At 34.7% G+C, this 19,886-nt stretch overlaps 3 protein-coding genes across 5 annotated transcripts in view; 1 reads left to right on the forward strand and 2 right to left on the reverse strand.

Annotated features, from left to right (window-relative positions):
- Window positions 1-19,886, reverse strand: part of LOC132160320 (uncharacterized) — a 219,821-nt gene that overhangs the window by 57,619 nt on the left and 142,316 nt on the right. The gene's annotated exons all lie outside the window — the stretch shown is intronic.
- LOC132160279 (natural killer cell receptor 2B4-like) overlaps window positions 1-19,886 on the forward strand; it is a 69,387-nt gene that overhangs the window by 1,846 nt on the left and 47,655 nt on the right. The window contains exon 2 of the mRNA XM_059570026.1: window positions 18,850-19,176. Coding sequence (XP_059426009.1) covers window positions 18,850-19,176 — 327 coding nt within the window. The remainder of the gene's footprint in view (window positions 1-18,849; window positions 19,177-19,886) is intronic.
- Window positions 10,678-16,975, reverse strand: LOC132160322 (uncharacterized). 3 transcript variants are annotated; one of them, XR_009437962.1, is made up of 7 exons: window positions 16,851-16,975; window positions 15,297-15,695; window positions 14,927-14,998; window positions 14,623-14,742; window positions 14,472-14,522; window positions 13,967-14,132; window positions 10,678-11,031 (listed from the first exon to the last, which is right to left on the reverse strand). XR_009437962.1 is itself a non-coding variant. In XM_059570091.1 (6 exons), exons 1-5 carry the CDS (start codon window positions 16,894-16,896, stop codon window positions 14,473-14,475), a joined length of 687 nt encoding a protein of 228 aa, XP_059426074.1. In that variant the 5' UTR covers window positions 16,897-16,975; the 3' UTR covers window positions 10,678-11,031; window position 14,472. The 3 variants fall into 3 exon arrangements, 2 of the variants coding, with proteins under 2 accessions (XP_059426074.1, XP_059426073.1); XM_059570091.1 differs by lacking the exon at window positions 13,967-14,132; XM_059570090.1 differs by lacking the exon at window positions 10,678-11,031 and having other exon boundaries at window positions 13,475-14,132.

Raw genomic sequence — 19,886 nt, forward strand, 5'->3', positions numbered from 1 at the left:
TTGGCCGAATGTCACTTCACTTCACATCACAAACTCACCCTCAACACATTCAAAAAGGTCAGAAACAGCTACTAATAAATACTAAAATTTTATATAATTTTATTAAGCTTTTTCAGCTCATCTGCCAGTTCCTGTCATCAGCAGAGACTCTTCACAATGTTCTTCATCTTCATCATCATCATCATCATCATCATCTTCATCAAAGCAGAATTGTTCACTGTTGTGTTCAGTGGTGAATGTGGGTCATGTGACTCTCTCCTGGTACAAAGGAAACAGTTTATTGTCCAGCATCAGTGTGTCTGATCTCAGCATCAGTCTCTCTCTACCTCTGGAGGTGGAATATCAGGAGAAAAACAGCTACAGCTGTGTGATCAACAATCCCATCACAAACCAGAATCAACATCTCAACATCACTACACTCTGTCACTCATGTTCAGGTGAGATTAGCATTTATTTATTTATTCGTAGCATTGACCAATAGTTTAATACATTCAGCTACACTAAAGAGCACACATTGTGTTTGAATCTATTCAGCCACTGCCTTATACCTGAACTTGGCAATAAAAATGTCTACGTTAAAAAGAGCTGTTTGAAAAGTAGTCAGCTGTGAGACAGAACGAAATGATATTAATCTACAGGCCACAAACAGTTGATTAGCACTGATTTGTTCCTTAGTCAACAACCCAAGCTTTCACACACTCAATTCACAATTAGTCCCACTTTCTCTGCCTGTTAAATTTGACTATTCAAATGTGAATGTAAATGTGACACTGTAATAATGGTGGAGTAGAAGAGAAAGCAAGCAAAGAGACAGATCTAAAAGAAAGAGGTTATTCTTTTTTAAACTCAAAGTCAAAACAAGAACCAAAAAACAAGGACTGTGGGAAACAGAAAAACATTGACATTTGACAACGGAAAATGCAAAAGGGGAAATACATGTACATGGGGGAGACAATCACCTGATAAAACTACAAACGTGGCACTGAAACAGGAAGTGACAAAAAGACCTATAGCAAACATATCAAATTCACAGTCAGAACCTGAATCAGAAGTATAAACCGAGTATATGATGTCAAGAAGTAAAGCAGCAAAGACTAAGTTGGATGTTCACTTACCATTAGATCAAACTCACACTAATGACTGTGTCTCTCTATCATTTCAGGCTCTCGGTCTCTGATAGTGTTGATATTTATTTCAGCTGTGTCTGGATCTCTGTTGATTGTGGTTGCATTCGGGATGTTTCTCACATACAGGAAGTGTAGAAAAACTAATCAAAAAGGCAAGTTGTTTGGCTGATATCTATAAAGTGACACTGGGCAATGCTCTTTACTCGTCTCGCTCAAAAAAAAAAAAAAAAACTGATTCTGCATCTCTCAAACTGCTTTATAGCATACTAGAAATACAGAGACACGAATTCATAATTTATGCATTTTATGCTGCACAAATGTTTCACTGGTTTTTCACTGCATAAATGTTTCACTGGTGGGTGACATTTTACTTCTGCTTCAATTTATTACATTTCATCATATTATAATAAAATGCAAATTACATTAGCATTTGTCTTAGTATGGTTAATAAATGATCTGCAAAGAATGGCCTTAAAGTCCATTTTCTGTATGAAAGTTTAACTGAATTCATTTGTTGAAGCCATTAAAACCAATGGAGCATTAAACATGTTCATACCGCACAATTAATAAACCATTACATGTTTTACTTGAACAGCCCTAGAATAACAGCACATATGTTGTGAAGAACCATATCTAGCTAAGATGGAGTTGTTGTTGTTGTTTAATGCATCTATTATTATTTTTTTTTTCAAACAGTTCAGACTCCTGAAGAGATCATTTACATTGAGCCAACATTCAACAACAGAAATACGCATAAAACGGTAAGATTTTTTTCCAAAGATAAGCTGTTCATCTCTTTATCAACTGAGCAGTCAGTGAAACTGGTGCTTGTACAGTATATGATAGATGGTGATTCAGAGAAAAACTCATAACCCACAATACTCAAGACACTCATTCTACAGTAACAGTAAATGAGCAACAGATCAACAGATCCATTCAGGGAACACGAGTTCTTATTAACACACTGCATTTCCTCGAATCTCTTTGAAGCTCCAAGAGAAAGTTGCACTGGAGAAGATAGCAGAGGTGATAACACTCTTTGAACCAGAGGTGGACGTTAGACATGCATCTGTAATGTAGTTATAACAAGGGAGGAGGGGAAGTTTACGATGCCTAAAACATAATCAAACATCTTGATTGCAATCAAACGCTACACGAGTTTGTATAGGAAAAATATCCATATTTAAATCTTTATAAACCATAATCTGTCGCATGCGTGTTCGCGAGAGTGCGTCATATGCTGTTTTTTCAACAGGGAATTCACATTGAATCTCAAATTTATCATCAGTAATATTATAATATATATATATATATATATATATATTTAAATATATTTAATTTAATATTATTTTTTATTTTTTTACAGCATGTTAAAGAGGAAACTCAAGTAGAGTATGCACCAATCACCATGAGATGATTTTTTTTTTTTTTTGAGTACCAGTCCCAGTCCCTCTTGCGACATCCATTATAACTCCTGCTGACAACAAGTTCTTTAAAACTTGTAGATGAGTTTTGGGATCGGTGACAATATGAAGTATCTACATGTAACATCTGAAGTCCTGTTCACACCAGTGACTGTAAAACTGACAAAATGACAGGCCTGCATGCAGATTTTTGGATCTGTTTTAAACTTTGGGTGCATTGAAATATTTACTTTCAGTAAACAAATACTTACTGAACACTGTGTACACAGAGATGCTTGTATACTGATTAATGCCTACTGTGTAGCGGAGAACTATGCAATTTCGTACACAGCCTAATCTTAGTGTAATATTGTCATGATTATCAAAATAAAACATATTATAGACACACTTCACTGGTATTTAAATAACATCGACTTATGCTGAACTCTGTTTTTGACCATAGAGATTAAGCAGTATGAGTATTGAATGAAAAGTGTTTCTGTTGCTACATGCAAAACATCTGTGTATTTGACAAATAGTTACCACAACCCACACTAACACCGCACTGACATCACTAGAAAGTGATATGCTCGACTTCATGTTTCTGTTTTTAATTCCTCCTCCAGTTGCAATGGCAAAATCTAACATTTCGGTTAAATCCAGCTGTTATACCTAGTGTTAATATGGCTACAAATAACAAGGAAACACATGATTTAGTTGCAGTCAGTGATCACTACACTGTAAAAAAAAAAAAAGTTAAAAAAAATAAGGCAACTTATGGCAAGCGCTTTTTTGAGTAAACTTAACAAACGGGGCCTAAAGTCCACCCAACTTAGAATAACTTAATATCACAAGTTGTCACAACAAAAATAGTCATGTTAACCTCAAAAATATCAGAACAAAATATATTTTGTTTACTAAACGCAAGGCCTATTATCTATAAGCATACACAATTTTAAAGTGAAAAAAAGTGAAGTGACATTCAGCCAAGTGTGGAGACTTATACTCAGAATTCATGCTCTACATTTAACCCATCGTGCACACACACACCATCATTTATGCTGCGGCGCCCGGGGAGCAGTTGGTGGTTCAGTGGCTTGCTCAAGGGCACCTCAGTCATGGTGTTGCCGACCCAAGTTTCAAACCCACAACCCTAGGGTTAGGAGTCAAACTCTCTAACCACTAGGCCACAACTTTATATTATTCAAGTCATCTAAATAAATACAAGACCATACCACGGGTCAAATAACTTTTTTTATTATTGAAAGTTTGTGTCCAAAGCACAAGGACATACCAAGTCTTGTATTTTACCTTCTTTACTGAATGCATTTTACACTGAACTCAACACATGGTACATAATGCATGTTAAATAAATCCAGTGTTAATTATACCTTAATATGTTAGCAGTCTTGTGGCATGAAGTCACATGTATTTAACATTTTTGTTTGTTTTTAAAGGAACTATTACGTGAAAATTACTATATTGCGTATTTTAACATCAACCTAATCCACTGGGCAAAGTTAAGTCCAGTGGACATCTTTTTATGTCTTTGCAGACTTTGAAAAGATGTCCACTGAGGAGACAGAATGTTTTTATGACGTCTTTTTTTTGAATGTTTTTTATGTCTTCTGTACGTCCGATATAGACGTTCACAGATCCTCCTTACAAGGTTCTGTGACTTTATTTCTGTCAGACATTCTAGAGAAGCTCTTATTGAGAATTAACAGAGGTTTAAATGTTGATATTTGATTCATTTGAAGTCACCATTGTGGTGGAAAGTGTTTGTTTTAGTTGGGATCTTGGTCCAGTTACTTCTTGTGTTAACTTGTCTCCTGCTGCTGTAACGGTGTATTTTAAAATGCTGTTTTTCTGGCAAAGAAAGACTAAATATAAGAGAACTCAGGTGTTATCAGCTCTTTGTTGGTGTTGAGAAAGTCATCAACATAGTAAGCATGTGAGACCACAAAATAAGTTTTATTTGATATTTTTAACAGGCATCAAGAGCAAAATACTTGTTTTGAAGATGGACAAAATGAATGCATTTGAAATAATTTGAGTAAAAGTTTCATGTACTCACACACACAGACTTCTAGATTTAGCATATGCATCACAACAACGGTGACAATCAAAAGAGCTCCATAGCACAAACTCATCCTTATTTTCCAGCCTTTTCTGTTCTGACTGTCACCATTGATGTGATGCATATCCAAAATCTTGATGTCTGTTTGCGAAGAAATGCTCTGTTTTCTAAAAATGATCTTTTCTAAAAAACATAAAAAACATAAAAAAAAAAAGACGTCATAAAAAAATTCTGTCTCCTCAGTGGACGTCTTTTCAAAGTCTGCAAAGACATAAAAAGATGTCCACTGGACGTAACTTTGCCCAGTGGATTAGGTTGATGTTAAAATATGCAATATAGTAATTTTCATGTAATAGTTCCTTTAAAAACTAACAAAAATGTTAAATACATGTGACTTCATGCCACAAGACTGCTAACGTATGAAGGTATAATTAACACTGGATTTATTTAACATGCATTATGTACCATGTGTTGAGTTCAGTGTAAAATGCATTGAGTAAAGAAGGTAATATACAAGACTTGGTATGTCCTTGTGCTTTGGACACAAACTTTCAATAATAAAAAAAGTTATTTGACCCGTGTTATGGTCTTGTATTTATTTAGATGACTTGAATAATATAAAGTTGTGGCCTAGTGGTTAGAGAGTTTGACTCCTATCCCTATGGTTGTGTGTTCGAAACTCGGGCTGACAACACCATGACTGAGGTGCCCTTGAGCAAGCCACTGAACCACCAACTGCTCCCTGGGTGCTGCAGCGTAAATGATGGTGTGTGTGTGCACGATGGGTTAAATGTAGAGCATGAATTCTGAGTATAAGTCTCCACACTTGGCTGATTGTCATGTCACTTTTTTCACTTTAAAATTGTATATGCTTATAGATAATAGGCCTTGTGTTCAGTAAACAAAATATATTTTGTTCTGATATTTTTTAGGTAAACATGACTATTTATGTTGTGACAACTTGTGATATTAAGTTTTATTTTAAGTTGGGTGGACTTTAGTCCCCGTTTGTTAAGTTTACTCAAAAAATCGCTTGTGATAAGTTGCCTTATTTTTTTAAGTTGATGCAACTTTTTTTTTTTTTTTAAAGTGTATAGAGAGGTAAGATTGACCCTGGAAGCTCTGGCTCCACTAAAAGCTAGGTTTGTGAGTCAAATTGAAACCTGCTCTAGTTGGATTTATTTAAAGCTGTGACAAAATTTTGGTGTGACCTGCTGGGCGAATAAATGAGTTCTTCATGAGAATGTATTGCTAGATGTTTGTGGTTGATGTCAGTCTATTAGCGGTGTTAGTTGTGTTTGTGTGAATAATGTGTGGGTCAAGGACTTTTTCCATTCCTGTACAAATGAAGCGTCATGTCTGCCTTCACTAAAAATGCTGAACCCATTTTATTTTACTTTAATCAGTCTTGGGTGAAACTAATTTAAATTAGCAAAGTAGCTGCTATTTTGTTCAGTAACATATCATGTGATAATGATTCATAAGGACATCACTCTTGTCTCCACTTATTTTTTGGTGTGTTTTTTCTTTTCTTTACTTTAATATGATAAGAAAGAATAGAGGAAACAGGAAGCAAAGTGGGAGAGAGAGTGCAACGGTGTGCTGCCCACAAGGCTATCAGCGCTGACATATCATTGTTCATACCTGGAAAAACACAAGTCTATTTTAACAGCCTCCAATGGAAAGAAAATACTCACGTTAAACTGGAATAGCTGTTAATGTGGAAAGATGTTAACAACTTTTTAGACCCAACTGGCCATGTTAAACAGATAAATCTTGACATTTGGTACTTTATTAGTTAGAAAGCATACACACCATGGGCTTTTAGTGTTAATTATAGCGTCATCTAGTGTCCAAAATTAGGCCATAATCAGGTACAATAAAAGCTCCACCTTTGACAGAAAGGGTGGGCTATAAATACTTAAACCCTTGTGTGCTCCTCATTTGGGAATCACACTCATGGTCTTTGCTGTCAAAAGTGACCGGACACCTGAAATTTAACTTTTTTTTTCTATATTAAAATCAATATATATATATATATATATATATATATATATAGAAAAAATATTAGATCGATTTTACTAAATAAATAAATAAATAAATAAATAAATAGATAAATGTAAATATTTTTTTAGTAATATTTTTTTGCATTTTGAGAGAATTTCATGGTATTAATTAATATTAATGTAATAATTATGATACAAATTTTCCCTTTGAAAATAGTACAGTATATTAATGCAATATTTCAGATTAAAATAGAGTCTAGGCCTATCCATTTTTTCATTTGAAGGCAGAATAGCACCTCCTGGTGAGAGCAAAAAAAAGGACTTGTTTTCTTTGTATAGGACTTGAGATATCATGATCTCTGTCAGATATTATTGTGAGTTTGCCTCTTTGCAATCCCTTCTCCCTTCTTACTCTCTCTCTTCCATAGATGTTTCCTTTTTAGGTTGGGTGTGAGTGTTGTTGTCCTCTTTTTTACTCCTGCCCTCCCTTTCTGTCTCCTTGGTTTTCTTTCTCCTCCCATCTGTACTTTCTCTCTCTATTCTCTAGTCTAATGTCTCTTTACCTCATTGCATTCGCACAAGCGCAGATGATACATAGAGGCATTTGCTGAAGGTATGCTTACCTCAGACATAACGCTGTTTTGGCTCATACTCAACACATAATCTATATCCTATTGGTTGAAAATATTGCACCGCCCTTATTTTGTCCTATATAAAGTCAGTGTAAAACTAAAAAAGATTTGAAGTGAAGGTATATCCAGATTTTGTGTCTGCTTTGCCTTTTCTTCCTATGGCCGTGAACACTTCCCTTCACTCTATAGGGAGGCTTGTGAATTCCCTAGTTGTTTTATACATAATTGTTTACTTTGTGGATTTAAATGTATGTTAAGGCATTCTCAAAAACTACTTTTTGCCAAGGTTTATATTTTTTGTTGTTTTATTCTATTATTACTACATTCAAACCTGAACACAGAAAGCACTTTGTTACACAAAACATTAAAATTCTATATAAATGAAACAAAAATGAACAGAGATGCTTAACCAGAGTTTAATCCTTCTGGGTCTGATCTGATTTTATCCTCTTATTTCAGTCTTCTGAATCATTTTGACTATATGGTTATAGCCATACCAATTCACTTGAGTATGTGTGTGTGTCTGTGAATGTAAGCGTGTGTGAGTGGATGCATTCGTTTTACACTCTCGATGTTTTAGAGTTTTAGCCCTTCCTTGCTGTCCACTTTTTTACTGCATTATAGTCAAATTGATTTTATTTAGCATAGTTGCTGTTTTAAAGTCACACCAGTTCATAGGTGTGTAAGTGTGTGTCCGCGCGTGTGTGTGTATTGGTGTGTTGATTTTGCACTCTAGATGTTTTAGAGTTTCAACCCTTCATTGCTGTGCAATATTTTCTGCATCGTGGGGGATTTGTAGATTGTACACTTAAAATATTCTGTATTTTTGATTTTCTCTCCATTTCCCATTAATTAAAAAAAAAAAAAAAAAAAAAGTATTTTTTTATGACCAATTAGCTTTTTTGAATCATGCCCTCAATTATTTTGTGTGTGTGTTCACATACCAATTGCCATAAAAGTAACCAAGTTTGGTACCTTTCTGGTGAAGCTATAATGTTTTAAAATTCAAAATGTAAAATTCTCTGGTCAGAAATTTCCTTAGACCGCACAAAGGTTTTAATATACAGTAGAACAGTCGAAGTGAAAGTGTTGAGTTTTATGGACAGAGAAGCATATGAATCATCACAGAACCATCTGAACGATAATGCCCAACCAGTCTGACCAATAAATTGTTAAGAACAGAGTCAAAGGTGCTATTCATCAACAGTGGCTGACAGGAAGCTTGATGGCCACTTTGCTGTCTACGGTCTTGGCGTGATCCAAATGAATATACTGAGACCACTTTCATGACAATTTTTTTGAAAATGCCTTTATATATTTTCTCAAAACTTTTTGGGGACATTCGGGGCATGGTGCAGATCGCACATAGAGTTTTGCAATGGTATGCATTTGTAAAATATTGTATTTTTTTGAAGATTCAAAAGTTGTTTAAATGATGCTATATCACAGCATTGCACAAATCCTAAGGTAAAGCCCCTCGTGTTTGGTATCGTTGGATTTGACAGGGATTCATGAATCATAATAAATGACTCCCGAGAAAATAAGTCAACCACATCCAAAATTATAAGCATGTGGTATCAGGGCTTCGTGCCGATGAACAAGCTAAGTGTTACAGTAACATTATGCGAATGTGTTTATAAAATACAGCTTTGTAGTACAAAATTCAAAATGGCCAATGCCCAAAATGGCCAATATGGGAAAAGCTTGCAGCTCAGATTGCAGTCCTGAATCTAATGAGACATATTTTATGGCTTTTGGACAAACTGTTCTAAACTGTTATAAGCAAACGTTTCCACTTAGTGCAAATAGCTGCTGACTATATATATATATATATATATATATATATATATATATATATATATATATAGAGAGAGAGAGAGAGAGAGAGAGAGAGAGAGAGAATAAAGACAAAGTATAATATAAGAAAGTATAAAGGATTTTCAATTTTATTTAAAAAAAAAAAGAAACATAATTACATCCAAAAGAGAAAGTGGTCTTAAGGTCCTGTTCAGTGATTTGACATTTAGCTTACCAATGCTTTGCTCTCTTGGATCATGACAAAAGCCAAACCATTTCAATACTGTATATATTGATTCCATCTAGTGGCCAAAACGATGAGTAGTTTTTAATATTTTCTTCTATTCTCTATGCTGCCATTCATTTCATCTTTGTTTTTCAATATATTTTCTTATTTTCATACATTTCTCACTGCTTTAACTGTAGGCTGCAACACTGCAAATGCTTTGGAAATACAAATGTAGAAATATTGCATTTGCCAATAAAACTGAGTCTAAAAACGGAACAGCACCTACTTAACTGAAAAACACCTATAAATCATATGTAGACCTATATATTTTTTATTAAACGGGTGTTATTATAATGACAATAAGCTTTAAATTCAGGCTGAATAATTGCACTTATTTGGTCTGTAGGTTTAACTGATGGTTATGATGAATGATGTTTAATACTGCAGCCTACTTAATACATAATATCTCAATTAATTATAATTTAATAAACACAAATATAATGAAGACATTAGCCATTCTGAGGTGGCAATTTACCCCAAACGAACCATTATAGACATAAACCTGTTTTGTTTGTGTTTTTGCAGACGTGTCATATAGACGAATAAATATGATCATGAGGGAGCTTTTTACAGCTCTTATTTGGTGAACAACAAATGTTCACTTTTACAGCATTTAAACAACGCAGACGTGATTGTGAGTAGTGTGTGGAGCGTTTGCTACTGTAGGTCTGTGGTTGGTCTGTCTTGACGGTCTGTGCAGAATAGCTAAAAATCAATTGCCCTGTGAAGGAAAGTAAAAGGATTTTTAACTTCCAGAAGCGACAGTCGTGCTCTGCGATAAAGTGCTGCATAACAAGTTAGTTCAGAGATGCAAATAACAACAAAGAAAAATAATTTCAAATGTTGAGACCCAATGAAAGTTCAAGTTCTGAACAGTGAATTTGTGTCCTCATTGTGATGGTACCATTCACCGCATTCAATAATTTATGCAGGGTCTATGCAGGTGATGTCATCTTTTTAATAATCACAAGCATGTATTGTATAATTTCAGCAAGACTACTACCAACAGATTATGTGTAAATAAATAGAAATGAAGTAGACATACCTATATTATTTCAATAGCCACTAAAGTAAATACCACCAGCTAGTGGTTCAATCAAAATGGGACACAAGGTCACTTCACAGATAAAGCAGATATCACAGTTACTTTTTGAAATAAGTAGCCTAAGTTTTTCCCCATTTATTGACAGACAGCTCTCCTGTCCACATATTGAGAGAAATATTGAGGTGCAGAGGAAGAGGCATTTCATTCAGTCTGAGGCTTAATCATTTCACTTTTGGCATGAGAGGGCCTTTCCATAAAAAGTACCTAAGTAACACAATTAGTTACTTTTTATGGAGTAACACAATATTGTAACGCATCACTTTTAAAAGTAACGTTCACCAACACTGCATTCAACCTCCATCTGATCTACTGAGATCATCTCAACCTTCATCAAACTACTGAGACAAATCTCTTCCACAAACACTGTGTTGTGCTTGGACTGCTAATAAAGGGCATAAAGATATAAATATAGCCACACGCAGCAATCACAGGGTACAAGCACCAAAGGCTCAAGTTTGATTAGCGATCTTGTCAAGATGGGTCTAATGGTGTGGCTTTTACAGCAAAATCCGTCTTGAATCTTCGGTGATCGGGTTTGATGAGAGAGGTTGCAGCAGCACACTTCCAAAGAAATCATGCCCAAAGCGTTCAGCTGCAAGAGAAGTCGTAAAATCCTCTTTAAAGTGTTTTACTGCCGTAAGATACATGATGCATGTGTGGACAAATTTAGATGAATCACATGTCAAAATTATGTCAAATAAACAACAAGGTATCATTTGCAGCTCAAAACTTTATTTTAATGTCTTTTCATTTTGATCAATTATTTCCATATAAATACTTAGTTGAATATATTTATAATTTTTTTCTATATTTAAAAAATTACTTGTAATAAAATCTTGTAATATTTTTTTAATGAATTAATGCATTTTATTGTCTTCATACATACAATGAAATAAGGATAGCTATGTCGTATCATAATTTACATATATCACATAGTGTACATTTAAACAAACTTATGAATCACAACTTTAACAACTAGCAAAATGGAGAGTCAGGTTATTATATAAAACTATTTCACCAGCACCATTATTCTACTCTAAATTAACCTGTTGATTAATGCATTTTGTAAAAATATCATTCAAATTAATATAAAGTGAAATGCAAAGAAAGACAGAAGGTCTCAGACAAAAAGTGAATTTTGTCATTAAAGCTAACTGAATTTAATTCAGAATAGGGCTGGGCGATATATCGAACGATATGATCATGCGCATCTAATCAGTAAAGCTGCTTCCATGATCACTGCTAAAATCTCCATCACCTGCTTATAATTGGAGTGGCATTTAATAGACAGAGCCGTAGATCGCTGACAAGCCACGCCATATCGCGTTCATTATCGCAGATGAATCGCCTTCGATAATGAACCCGATATGGCGTGGCTTGTCAGCGATCTACGGCTCTGTCTATCAGAGGTGGGACTTTCAAGTCACAAGCAAGTCTTCAAGTCATATTCAAGTCCTCAAAGGGTTAAAGCTAAAGAGATAATTAAGTGACTAATTAAATGATGATTGTGCATTAGTGATGAACACCTGCTGTTAACAATCAACATGCTTTAAGTAGTGTCTTGACCCTTTTACTAATTCAAACCAATTTGATTCAAAACAATTGCAATATTGTTTTCGCAACAAACATGTATGCATTGCTGAGTCGAACCTTGCAGTAACAGATGACCTTATGCTTTTTCTGCTTATAACTCATGATGACTGAACATCATGAAATTGTGTTTATCTTTGGATAGTAGACTGACACTCAGCTATTACTGAACTGAAAAAAAAAAAAAATCACAATGCTTCAATGTTGAAAGACACAAAAGGAGACAATCAGTTCAGGTTTTTAGACAAAACACACTTATCACACGATCCTCAACAGTGGAGACAGTTTTTCATGCTGCAGTGCATGACGGGAGTTTTTACTAAGGTTTTACCCAGCATTCAACATTTTGTTGATTGTCACCACTGTTGAGAGTCATATGCTGGTTCTTGAAGTCTGTGTGTGTCTACAGAGTATAGTTTTTCAAATTTTGTATGCACTTACTTAAGAGATCTAACATGACAGTCAAGGGTCAAGAGCCCCACTAAAGCAAACACTGATCTCCATTATGGTTGCATCACTTTAACCAATAAAACATCAACATCTGATCCTCTGTAATTCTCAAGAACAGCAGGTGTTCATCATTAATGCACAATCATCACTTAATCACTTAATTATCTCATTAACTTTAACCCTTTGAGGACTTGGGATATGACTTGAAGACTTGCTTGTGACTTCAAAGTCCCAACTCTGGTAAAAGCTGAATGTCAGTCAACAATCCAAAGAAGACTATCTCACGATGTCCAAGTCAACATGAGTTATAAGCAGAAAAAGCAGAAGATCATCTGTTACTGCAAGGTTCGACTCAGCAATGCATACATGTTTGTTGCGAAAATAATATTGAGTTTGTTTTGAATCAAATTGCTTTGTATTACTAAAAGGGCCAAGAGACTACCTAAAGCAAACCCTGACCACAATTATGGTGGCATAGTGTTTTTTTGTTTGGTTTTTTTTCAGTTGAAGGCTGTGGCTAAATTCAGTTGTAGTTCTTGTGTTTCGCTTTACTTCAGTGATGTTTATGGTTAACAGCAGAAGTTCATCACTAATGTACAATCATCATTTAATTAGTCACTTAATTATCTTATTAACTTTAACCCTTTGAGGACTTGGATATGACTTAAAGACTTGCTTGTGACTTGAAAGTCCCACCTCTGCTGTCTATTAAATGCCACTCCAATTATGTGATGGAGATTTTAGCGGTGATCACGGAAGCAGCTTTACTGATTAGATGCGCATGATCATATCGTTCGATATATCGCCCAGCCCTAATTCAGAATAAATAATTTTCCATATGGATAAAGTAAAAAAACAAAAACAAACAAAAAGAAGTTATTAGTGAAAACATAAAGTTTCTTATTAACAACATGCCTTTTTTCACTATTCACTTCACTTTTACTTGTAGCTGGTTTTCAGAAAATTTGGTTAACATGATTTATGCATTTTCATAATTGAGGTTTTTACCCACTAACATTTTATGCCTTGTGAAAGGATTATATATATTTAGCAGGGATATGTTAGCTTTTAATAATATTGTGTATTAATAATATATATATGTGTGTGTGTGTGTGTGTGTGTGTGTGTGTGTGTGTGCATATGTATATATATATAGCAGTGATATGTTAGTTTTTAATAATATTTTGGGGAGGTAGGGTTTTAGTTTGAACCATTTGTGGCTGTTTTTGGATAGAGAGCTAGGTAAGTAATTGTATTTTCTTTTCTTTTCTTTAATTTGTTAAATTTGTCCCTGTTTGCTCCTGAAGCTATTCCCCAACTGCATTGTAAATCAATTATGTCCATTACAATTTCCTTTTCAAAATTAACTCTACCGTGTCATTTTCTCTTTCATTTTTCTCTTTCAACCCTAAACCAGGGCATAATACTGCTCAAAAGTCAGAGCGAGTCATTATGTTTCAAAAGTTATGGCCCGGAATGCAAATCACCTTGTTATAGCGCCACCTAGTATCGGACAGAGGTGCATCTGGGCTGAACAGCGGGGCATGACTTGGACCAATTTTATGAATTTTGGCCACACTTTGAGGGAAAAGGAAGAAGAATATTTGGGCTGATCCTGTTGAGATGCCCTTACACAAAGCGACCTCTCTCTTTCTGTAAGAAAACAACAATTCACAGAAGGAAAGGAGAGAAAAATGAACAGTGTTTACATTTAGGCTATAGAAAATTCAGGAAGTCATCACATCTTTCATTAATCATTTAATAAGATTCTACTTTACAATATTTATTTTACATTATGATGACTTTTTAAATTCCATTTATTCAGTGGTAAACTGTAGGCTACAGTTCATATATTTATATACTGAATAGGTAGATTTCTCCATTGCATCTTGGAGATATTGCAGTTTTTCGTACTTCAGTTCACTTAAACATTTTTGGTGAAGATTAATTTGCACTAATCTGTATATTTCGGAAATGCTGCAGTAGTCTTACCTCATATTGGGACTTTCAGCAGATGCTCAGATGAGTTTATCTTTCTGTCTTCTGTAAAAAAAAAAAAAAAAATTCACAGACAATAAAGAACAACTTTGCTTAATGCAGATGATGTTTTTCTCTCACTGTAGTATCTGTAGGTTATACTTGCCTTTATTAGAGCTCCTGCGGCGATGGTATATCACACCAACAACTGCAGCCAGCAGCAGAACAACACCAGCACCAACACCAGCACATATTACTGCTACAAGAGTTAAATACTGTACTGAACCTAGAACAGAGAAAGACAGACAGTTCTTTAGAAAAGTATGCTTTTATAAATGAACACACATATATATATATATAAACATATATATATATATATATATATATATATATATATATATATATATATATATATATATATTAGTCTAATCTATTGTAAATAAAAAAGGAAGGGAATGCTAAAAACATACTCTCTTCAGACTCTTGCTCCTTCTCCATATTGAACAATTCTTCATTGATGCTGAGCGGATCGGACAGAGAAGCTGAAAAACACAATGTAACAACAACAAAATGAAAAAAGCCAGTATTTATAACATTTTTAAAGGCAGCTCCTTTTATTTGTAGCAGCAGGAAAACCTTTCCAAACGGAAGAAATGTTGTCGACCAATTATATTTTAATTATCATTAGTGTAAGACTGAGGAGTGTCTGCAGAAATGAAATTTGTTCAAAAAATATGTTATGATGTTGTTTTTCTATAAACAAGGAAACAGGCTGAACTGGTTTGAAAGTCACCGTTTAGGCGGGTCACCTTCATGAACAGGAACTGAAAAGTGACTTACCAATGACGGAAACACTGAATGTTTTTACACTGTCGCCAATGTTGCTCGTTTTCTTGATGATTTTTGTACCGTCACACTTGCTGTTTCGGTTCAAGCTGTGGCTGGTTCCCGTGCTCTTGCTTTGGATGAAATTTGCTTCATAACGTCCAGAGTGTTCAGGACTGATGTCTGTGATGGTCAGAGATCCAGTCTTATAGTCCACCTTCAGTCTGTCTCTGAAGATCTCACCTTCACCATAATACACACAACTCTTACTGGGCTCTCCATTGATCAGAGCTATCAGAGTGTCATTAAAATACCACAGCATCTTGTCACGTTGTTGTTTGGTAACCTCAGAGGACAGAACAACTGCATTTCCCTGCATAATTGAGACTGATATCACATCATCAGAAGCCACACCTGAGGACAAAAACAAACAACAATAACTCATGTGCATGTGTACATTTGACATGTCATTCAACACCACACCTAAATCCAATCGCATGAGATCTTAGATAATAAAGATACAAACATACAGCCTCAGATCTTGTATGTATGTATGTATTTGAAATATAAGGTGAAGGAAGATTTACTTAGGCTATATTTGACAGCGGTTGTTTGAAAAGACAGATGATAATATCCAGTGACTGGAACTACATTATTTATTAAAAAAAAAAAAAAATTGCCATTTGGGCTGAACCTTTCATACAACCTGACAATAAACTGTTTGCCATTTTACATTAAGAATATGATATTAGAAAATAGAAAAATAGATTAAAATGTACAGAAAAATTCGACTGTTCGCCTAAAATAGAAAGGGTTACAAAGTCAAACGTCCATAAATGAGAAAGACAAAGAAAGTGAGGACTAAATAGATTCCCATTATTTTAACTGTTGTTCACCTGATAAATCAATTCAATAAAAATTGAGAAAATCAGAGACACGCCTAGAAAAAAACAATGAACAAAGGGCTCATATTACATCATGTTTGTTCCTGGTTAGATCATTTGATTCAGTGGGACGTGTGCAAAGGCAGAGCAAGTACCAGGAAGTCAACTTATTACAACGGACAAATAGATAAAGATATGATCAGCCTCGATTAGATGTTGTTAGTTCTGCTGAAAAACATCTTACCAACCTTGTTTGCTAGTTTTAGCTAGTGGACAGACAACTCGATTATCAACTGAGAACTGATTATCAAGAGACAAGTGACGAACAAAAAACGAAACTTAGTTTGGCTCGATCACGTGACTTACAGGCAAACGATTACAGCCAGGTATTGTTGTGCCAATATTTCGGCAGGGGATCGAAAATGGGCACAACACCTGGACGATGCAATCCTGCGAATGTTTACACATTCATTTGGACATTTTTCCCCAAAGCAACGATACATTTGTCGCATGCAAGGTACACATTTTAAATGCATGCAATTTTTTTTTCTGCGTAAGCAGGACTATCTTTTATAGAAAGCATATGTTAAATTGATATAGGTTTTCTATAACTAATGCATTCCTATTGCATGGCCTATGCATGCAGGCAAAGCGCATACTGCACATAAAGAATCAAATGACTTACCATTAATCAGAAAAACAAACAGAGCAAGTGCAGAGAAGGCTTCCATTGTTTAAATTTTCAGGAATCATTCAGTTTTGATTTCGTATTTCCTTCTTTTCTAAAACAGTCAGTGCAAGGATAAAAGGGGGAAAGAAGAAAAGAAAAAGAAAAAGAAAAGAACACGTAGGCCTGTAGGCTCTGGTGACTGGTGACAAGAAAGCGATACTAGATGTACTTTTATCCCAGCGTCTGTAGGCGGGGCAGAGGGCAGAGTGTTGTGTAACTAACCAATAATTAAAAAGATCAGCCCTAATTCTATTGGTCAATCACACTGAAAACAGCTTTTATTTTATTACTACTATTATTATTATTTTATTAAAAAAACTTGTTTGCTGGATGCTAGTCTGTTTGCTGCTTTATTTGATCAAGTATCTGTTATGATACCATCTACCCCATATAAAAATAAATATAAAAATGAACAAAATCAGTGAAAAATATTTGTTAGCGATGTTATGTATGAAACCTACGTAGCTATAGTGCATAAAGCGGATATATAAGTTTCGCTATTTAAGTTTCGTGGCAGGATCGTTTCTCACGAAATCACGTGACCTGGAAAGTAGCCCAAGTTTCGTTTCATTTGAAACTGGCATATGAGGATGCTGCCAGAAAAAAAAAACACTACAAGGGATTTAAAACATAACAAAGGAAGTTTTTTACTGATTCGCAGTCACTGGAATCTCACACCCCAAAAAAAAAAAAAAATTTTTTTTTTTTTTTTTAGTGCATTCTAAAAACGCAAACAATTAATTACAATTAATTAACCCCCCCCCCCCCCCCCTACTGCCCACTGGTTGCATTTGAACACAGACATGTTTTTTAAAACCACATCCTAAATAAACAACGCTATTTTTTTTCTTGCGAAGAGAATGAACGCAGTTCACCCGCCTGTGTGGTCAAAGCGAAACAATCTGGTTTCATTTATTTACAAAGAAATGTGGTTCGACCTTGTGGATGGAAAGCCTGTGCGTATTATTGGACGGCATCATTTCTTTTTTCATAGGAACCACACAGTCTTTCTTTTTACAAAAAAGCAGTACTCATGTTTGAGAAAGAGTCCAATACGAATCACAAAAATAAAAATCTGTGGATTTTCCTTGTCAATAAAGGCTATATTTTTTCACACTTTTCTCATTCTATGAGAGGTTCATATGAATGAACCTCTGAAGGGAATATATATATATATATATATATATATATATATATATATATATATATATATATATATATATATATATATATATATATATATATATATTTGAAATGCGTACTTAATAAACTGCCATAAGCTTTTAACACATGACTGCATTGCAGAATGTTTTCTGCCACTATACAGTGAGTCTTAATAAATGTTATACATTGTAACTGTAATTTAAGTGAAACCCTAGTGTGTGGTCAGCGAAGGGTGGTCGAATCCTGTTGGGGGGAGGATCCACAAGCTCTTATATCTCACTTCTATAGTCAGCTTTCAGATATTTTCATTACAATGTTAGCATGTGCAAAGAAAATGGTTCATATTGTCCTTTTTTTCTGCTTGGGGTTGTGGCAAGTAAATGGTGAGTTACAAATGTGTGTTTTTGTGCTTTTATATTCATGCTTTGTTTGTTTCACATGGCATATAAGATGGATTTGTGTAGAAAAATAATATTATAAAACCAAACTAAGATATTGCTGTAAGATCTATTGGATTCAGGTCTTACATCATAGGAGGTCAATTTAAGAAAATGCAGTCCAACTGTTCACATGAGCTCATCAAATAAAAAATAAATAAAAAAAAGTACATATAAATGTCCCATTACATATTTGAAACAAATATAGTTTTACAGTGTCAAGATTGAAAAATATTCAAAGTTATTTTGTTTTATATGTTACTCATAAAATATAACTTGTGTGACGCATTACCATTAAATAAATGTTTTGGAATCACCAGAATCTCTGATCTGACAAACTCTCTGTTCTTCAGGTGTGTTTGCTGGTTTAGATGAAGTGAAGTCCGTGTCAGTACTGGAGGGAGATTCAGTCACTCTAGAATCTGGTTTTACTGAAATGATGGATGATGATGTGATTCTGTGGAGGTTTGGATCTGAAAACACTTTAATAGTTGAAATCAGTGTAATGGAAGAGAGATTCACTGTACATGATAATGAGCTCGGTGGGAGATTCAGAGACAGACTGAAGCTGGATTATCAGACTGGATCTCTGACCATCACAAACACCAGAACTGAACACACTGGACTATATAAACTACAGAGCAACAGTGTGATCAAGAACTTCACTCTCACTGTCTATGGTGAGCTAAATACCTCTTTCTTTAATTTATAGCTTTAAAGTATATGCATCCTAAAGATTTTCAGTCTTAAAAATGATAGCATATGAGATACACCTTCATATTGACTTTAATTGTAAACAGTTTCCTTTTGATGAATTATTCCAAGGTTGGTATCTCAGACAGTTATAAAAAACTGAAATCACAAACAATCAATGAATGACATCACAAACTCTTACGCAACAGCTGAAACAGTATTGTTAACTCTGATATTTTTACTATTTCTCAGCTTCTTTACCCAAGCCTAACATCACCAGAAATTGTTCTTCATCATCATCTTCATCACAGCAGAATTGTTCATTGTTGTGTTCAGTGGTGAATGTGGGTCATGTGACTCTCTCCTGGTACAAAGGAAACAGTTTATTGTCCAGCATCAGTGTGTCTGATCTCAGCATCAGTCTCTCTCTACCTCTGGAGGTGGAATATCAGGATAACAACAGCTACAGCTGTGTGATCAACAATCCTATCAGAAACCAGACCACACATCTCAACATCACTCAACTCTGTCACACATGTTCAGGTGCATTTGTGATTATTCATGGTGTTGATTTTAATTATTGATTCCAAAGATTGGTAGTAAAAAAAAACAAAGTTCAGCATTTTACTGCTTGGAAATGACCAATTGCTGAACCATGATTCTTCTTATAGTAGGACTGCTTTTCAGCCTGAAATGA

Source organism: Carassius carassius, chromosome 16, assembly GCF_963082965.1.
Source record: "Carassius carassius chromosome 16, fCarCar2.1, whole genome shotgun sequence".
Classification (NCBI taxonomy): domain Eukaryota; kingdom Metazoa; phylum Chordata; class Actinopteri; order Cypriniformes; family Cyprinidae; genus Carassius; species Carassius carassius.

What these genes read in the sequence shown, in the direction of transcription:
- LOC132160322 (XM_059570091.1), bottom strand. Translation starts at nt 16,896, where the DNA reads ATGGAAGCCTTCTCTGCACTTGCTCTGTTTGTTTTTCTGATTAATG. An exon ending in ATTCAGTGTTTCCGTCATTG is followed by an intron (nt 14,999 to 15,296) that starts GTAAGTCACTTT and finishes TGTGTTTTTCAG; the next exon opens with CTTCTCTGTCCGATCCGCTC. An exon ending in GGAGCAAGAGTCTGAAGAGA is followed by an intron (nt 14,743 to 14,926) that starts GTATGTTTTTAG and finishes TCTCTGTTCTAG; the next exon opens with GTTCAGTACAGTATTTAACT.